This window comes from Sorex fumeus, unplaced genomic scaffold (genome assembly GCF_029834395.1).
Source record: "Sorex fumeus unplaced genomic scaffold, SorFum_2.1 ptg000098l, whole genome shotgun sequence".
Taxonomy (NCBI): Eukaryota; Metazoa; Chordata; class Mammalia; order Eulipotyphla; family Soricidae; genus Sorex; species Sorex fumeus.
In genome coordinates, this window is record NW_026606155.1 from 75,104,918 (window position 1) to 75,110,917 (window position 6,000).

Here is a 6,000-nt window from a genome sequence, read left to right on the forward strand (position 1 = left end):
TGTTTGTTTTTTCCTTTTTTTCCTATCTTTGCCCTTACCACCTAGAGCAATACATTTTTGGATAAAGATCTTTTATTAATGCTTTACAAGTTAAAGTATAAAGTTGAACTGATTAGGTGAGCTGATTGATATCTTTCCTGTTGTTAGTAGTGTCTAAAACTACCCTGTTTTTTCTTCCTGGTATAAAAAGAAGTAAACTTTATTACTTGACAGAGTAATTTAGGTCCTACACACTTACACAAAAAGTTTCTCAGAATTTCCACTGGCTCTGGCTGGCTATTATGTGTATTGAGTAAATAAACACTGTGGGAAAAACAATGTTTTTTTTCCTTTTTGGGTCATACCCAGTGATGCACAGGGGCTATTCCTGGCTTTGCATGTAGGAATTACTCCTGGCGGTGCTTGGGGGATCATATGGGATGCTGGGAATCAAACTCGGGTGGACTGTGTGCAAGGCAAACACCCTATCCGCTGTACTATCGCTCCAGCTCCAGAAAAACAAATTTTGTGAGAGCTGGTGGTACCCTTTTTGTTTTTCTCAGGAACCAGTCTGTTTGGAATCTTAATTCTTTTTTTTGGGGGGGGGACTTTTTGGGTCATACCCAGCGATGCACAGGGGTTATTCCTGGCTTTGGACTCAGGAATTACTCCTGGTGGTGCTCAGGAAACCACATGGGATGCTGGGAATCGAACTCGGGTTGGCCGTGTGCAAGGCAAACACCCTACCCGCTGTACTATCACTCCAGCTTCCTGGAATCTTAATTCTTGTAGTGACTCTCTGAATCCCTGCCTAACCCAGGTTTTCATTTTGCACAATGAAAGCTTTGGGAAAATCACACACTCTCTGTTAACCCAGTGTAACAGAGTTAAAGGACAAGTCTCTGAGGGTTGTGCTTGAGTGGGCAGAGGGCAGAAGAAAGTCCCAAGTGCTGTATTCATTCCCTGCTGGTGTTTCTTCCACTGTGGTATCTGTGATGACCAGTATATGTTTCTTTGTTCTAGGACTATACCTTCTCCAGTGTCCGTGTGGAGACCCCCCTCCTGCTCGTGGTGAATGGAAAGCCTCAGGTCTCCAGCAGCCAGGCTGCCGCCACTGTGGCATCTCGGCCACAGTGCGAATGACCTTCTCTCACTGGCCGGCCTGAGAGGGAGGAGAGGCGAGGAGCTCTGCTCCTGGGTGCTGGGCAGCTGGACTGGACTCAGCCAGTAACTCTTGTTGGGATGGGGAGGTGTTTTAGATGAAGACTTGCCCTTTCTCTGCCCTGTAAGGCGTTTGTGTTCCCTCTTTGCTATTATGTCCCAGCTCTCTCAGGGACCCTGCACTCCCCGGTACAGCTCCTCTGCGCTTCTGTCTGTAAGAGGTGTTGGGATTGTGCCCTGGGACAAAGTCCTCGAGGTTCCTGTTGCCTCTTCCCTGAGCCTCATGTGTATATATCATTTCAATATTTATTGCTAAAGGAGGGGGTTAAATTTTTTAATGACTTTTTCTTTTTTTAATTTTTAAAATTTAGATTCTTCCCCTTCTTTGGGGTCAGAAAAAAAAATAAACACATTTGGAAAAAAAATTCTGTGTAGTTTAATCTGTTTCTCTCTCTCTCTCTCTCTCTCTCTCTCTCCTGGCTCTGCACTTAGGGATCACTCTTGGTGTGGCTTGGGGAACCATATGGGGTTCCATGTATTTAACCCGGGTCAGCCATATACAAGGCAGGTGCCCTACCTGCTGTAATATGGCTTCAACCCTGCTTCATTCTCTTTCTTTTTTATGTAGGAGTACTGCTATTTATTCAGCCATTGATTAGCTGATTGAATTAGGCATGAACTCCATCTTTTTTTTTTCCATTTCTTATAAACTTATTTATTGAATCACTGTGAGAGCAATTACAAGCTTTTTAAGTCTCGGTCACCAGTGCCCATTCTCCACCCCCAAAAACCCCAGTATACTCGCGTCCCACATCCTCCCTCTACCTGTGGGGCAGATGATTTCCACGTTGCTCTCTCTCTACTTTCATTACATTCAAAATATTGACACCAGACCCACCATTATTATTTGGGATTTTACCCCAACACTCAGATCTGTTGAAAAGGCAACAGTAGACAATTTATTTTCTATTGCTGGTTATGAATTACATATGATGTCACATGGCTGCAGTAGTGGCTGTGCGATTTTGAAATTCCGAAATTTTAACACTTAAATCTGGAGGGATTTCTGCCAAAACCTGCTGGGTTCCGAGATTTGTTCCTGAGTCTCTGGGATCAAGGCCATTAAGCAGCTTGATAGGAGCCAAAAAGGCCGTTTGTGGGCAGCCACTCGGGGTCTCGTTGGGATGGGGAGGAAAGGGCCGGCTACACCCCCATCCATATGTCTCGTCACTGAGGGTCCAAACCTGACTGTCCAGTGGCCTCTGAAGGATGGCACCCACTGGGCTGCCAGGGGGAACAGGCCAAGGCACAAAATCTATTCCCACCTGAAGTGGCCCGGTGATGGTAACCTGCGGCAGGGACTGGACGCATTTTTGCCCAAAGCTGTTGGGTTTTGAGATTTGTTCCTGAGTCTCTGGGATCATGGCCATTAAGAGGCTTGATCAGGAGCCAGAGAGGCCATTCGTGAACAGCCATTTGGGGTCTCGTTTGCATGGGGAGGAAAGAGCCGTCTCCACCCCCATCCCTTAAGGCCCTGCGTGTCTTGTCACTGTGGGCCCAAACCTGACAGTCAAATGGCCTCTGGAAGATGGCGGCCACCAAGACGCCTAGGGGGAGCAGGTGGAGGAACAGCACCCTTTCCCCCCTGCGGTGGCCCGGTGACAGTAGCCTACTGTGGGGTCCGGACGCATTTCTGCCAAAAGCCACTGGGTTCCGAGATTTGTTTCTGAATCTCAGGGATCATGGCCGTTAAGCAGCTTGATCAGGAGCCAGAGAGGCCATTTGTGCGTGGTGACTCGGGGTCCTTTTGGGGTGGGGAGCAAAGGCCGGTCCACCCCCATCCCATGAGGCCGAACTTGTCTCCTCACTGAGGGCCCAAACCTGACTGTCCAATGGCCTCTGGAGGATGGCAGCCACCGAGCTGCCTAGGGGGAGCAGGTGGAGGGACAGCACCCTTTCCCCTCTGGGGTGGCCTGGCGACAGTAACCTTCTGCAGGTCCGGAAGCATTCTGCCAAAAGTCCCTGGATTCTGAGATTTGTTTCTGAGTCTGGGATCATGGCCATTAAGCAGCTTGATCAGGAGCCAGAGAGGCCATTCGTGGGCGGTGACTCGGGGTCTCATTGGGGTGGGGAGGAAAGGGCCGGTTCCACACCCATCCCATTAGGCCCCACGTGTCTCCTCACTGTGGGCCCAAACCTGATTGTCCAGTGGCCTCTGGAGGATGGTGGCTACTGGGCCACCAGGGGTAACAGGCCAAGGCACGAAGCCTATTCCCACCTGGGTTTTCCCTGTGCTGGTAACCTACTGCAGGGACCGGATGCATTTCTGCCAATAGCTGCTGGGTTTTGAGATTTGTTTCTGAGTCTCTGGGATCATGGCCTTTAAGCAGTTCAATCAGGAACCAGAGAGGCCATGCTTCCAATTATATAGCTGAGCCGGAGGTGGTTTGTGTGTGTGTCTCCCGCACACCTAACTTTTGGCCGTTCACTTTCTTGGCAAGCTTTGCCCCAAGCTTTTGGGGTCTGGCCAAAGGCACAGCAGCAATTTTGCGGTATCTGGAAGTCTGAAGGCGCCATCAGGCTGTTGATGTACTCACCTCACAGGTACAGATTGACCTGCTGGCAGCACCATACCACCCCCCACCCCCCTTCACTCTTTTTAAACTTGATGCTCTTGGTTTCAGGATCAGTTCTAGTATCAGTTTGATCTCTGAAATTCATTTAGCGTACTGCCCCTTTTTTTAATTTAAACTAATTTATTTCTTTTTCTTTATATAAAATAATTTATTATTTTTTTTACCATTGAAAAGAAATCCTGTTGGGCTGGGAAGTTAGAGCAGCAGACTACATGCTCAGCATACTGAAAGCCCTGAGTTTGATCTCTGGTATCTCATGTCAGCCTGCCTCCTGCAGTGCAGGGTAGCTCCTAGACCCCCTGATTTCTGCTCTCTGTGTGTGTTTGTGTGTGTGTGTGTATTTACTTATATATGTATATATATATATATATATATATATATATATATATATATATATAAAGATGTTTTTCCTTTTTATTTGGGGCCCACATCCAGCAGTGATCAGGGATATTCCTGGTTCTGTGCTCAGATGTGACCCCTGGTGGTGCTCTCAGGACCATATGCTATGCTGGGGTCTGGGGTAGGTGTGTGGCAAGGCAAGGGCTTTTTTTTTTTAAATAAGTTTTAAATTTTATAAAGTAGTTCATAATATTTCATCTCATTTAATATTCAAATGCCAATCTCACCACTATATTTTGGGTGTTTCCATTTCGAACCCCAATCCCTGCCCCAAAGCAGAAAAGAAATAATATATTTTGTATTATTTGTTATGTAAAAACTCTGAAAATGCTACAAAAAAAGCATCCTTAGAGGAAAGAGGGTGAGGATTGTATTCCACCCAGGGACCATTAAGTCCTTCTATAAGAGATCACTAACGTTAGAAGTTGAGCCTTGTGTGCATATATGTGTGTGTGTGTATACATGTATATATGTATATATATATGTATATATATACATATATATAGTACTGTAGTCCCGTTGTTCATCAATTTGCTTGAGCCAGCACCAGTAACGACTCCATTATGAGACTGAGACTTGTTACTGTTTTAGGCATATCAAATACACCACGGGGAGCTTGCCAGTCTCTGCCGTGTGTGTGGGGGGGTACTCTTCGTAACTTGCCAGGCTCTCCTGAGAGGGACAGAGGAATCGAACCTGGGTCAGCTGCATGCAAGGCAAACGCCCTACCCCCTATGCTATCGCTCCAGCATATATATATATATATCTGTAAAAAAATTTTTTCCCTCTAAGATTGGTTGCTTTCTACTTTGAACCAAGGCAAGGGTCTTAATCCCTGTACTATCTCCTGCTCCCTGAGCCTTAGTTTTTAATTAATTAGTTAATTAATTTAAATGGAGGGCAAGTCAAATATCCTGGTCTCCTAAATTTCACAGGTGAGCTTCCTCTTCAAGGACAATGGGGCTGGGGGTTCTGTGTATCAGTATAATCTGGAGATGCTGGGTATCAGTAACAAGAGCCAGGTGGTCCTTCAGAAGTTTGAGGAGGTGGTCCTCCTAACCTTGTACAGTTTGGTCATTATGTCTTTGATTGCGTGGGCCAGGAGATTCACCAGCTTTAGCCCCTCCTTAACTTCCACATCACGAGTCCTGGCACTCGGCATTTGTGATGGTGATGTTGGCCCGGTTAGAGTCCCACCCTCAACCCAAGGTCCCTGTGTCCTCCCTGCAGGGCCTGGATAGCTAAGTATACTGGAGATAGCTAAGTAGACTTCTGCCCTGCTGGGAATAAGGGCTCTGGCCAGGCCAACTTCAAGCACAGCTCTAGGCTTTACAGGCCAAGAAAGGACAGCGGAGTTTTAGGATGAATGAGAGCAAAGAGAAAGAAATCCAGGGGAAGAACGACCACGCAACACAGTCACTGAACATTAGTAACTGTTTTCTTACTCTGTCTTAGCCTAGTGGTGGTCACTGTACAAGATGACAGTGATTGCATTCTGATAGTGTTTCTACTTGACTGAAAGGCCAGGTAGAATAATCAGTTGTTTAGATTCTGTCTGTACATTTTATAATAGTTCATTTTATTCTTGTGGGAAAATGTGGAAATGTGAGAGGATTAATAACTAATGGAATGGTTGTAACCAGAGTACAAATTAATTTAGAAGACTTTTAGTGAGACAGCTAAGGACTTTGTCCTGTCCTATTCAAGTCTTGATCAGTGGCTTGAATATCAACTCTTGATAACCAGTATGATATAGTTGCTCCACACACTTTTTTAGACATTGTACTGTCTCTGTCACTGTCACTGTCCTCCCATTGTTCATCGA

The 6,000-nt window shown here is 46.1% G+C and overlaps 1 protein-coding gene across 1 annotated transcript in view; it reads left to right on the forward strand.

Moving 5' to 3' along the window:
• The window catches only part of TTC5 (tetratricopeptide repeat domain 5), a 31,310-nt gene extending 29,753 nt beyond the window's left edge, over window positions 1-1,557 (forward strand). The window contains exon 10 of the mRNA XM_056134067.1: window positions 1,003-1,557. Within this exon, the coding sequence (XP_055990042.1) occupies window positions 1,003-1,122 (120 nt within the window). The 3' untranslated portion in view covers window positions 1,123-1,557. The remainder of the gene's footprint in view (window positions 1-1,002) is intronic.
• The last annotated feature ends 4,443 nt before the right edge of the window (window positions 1,558-6,000 follow it).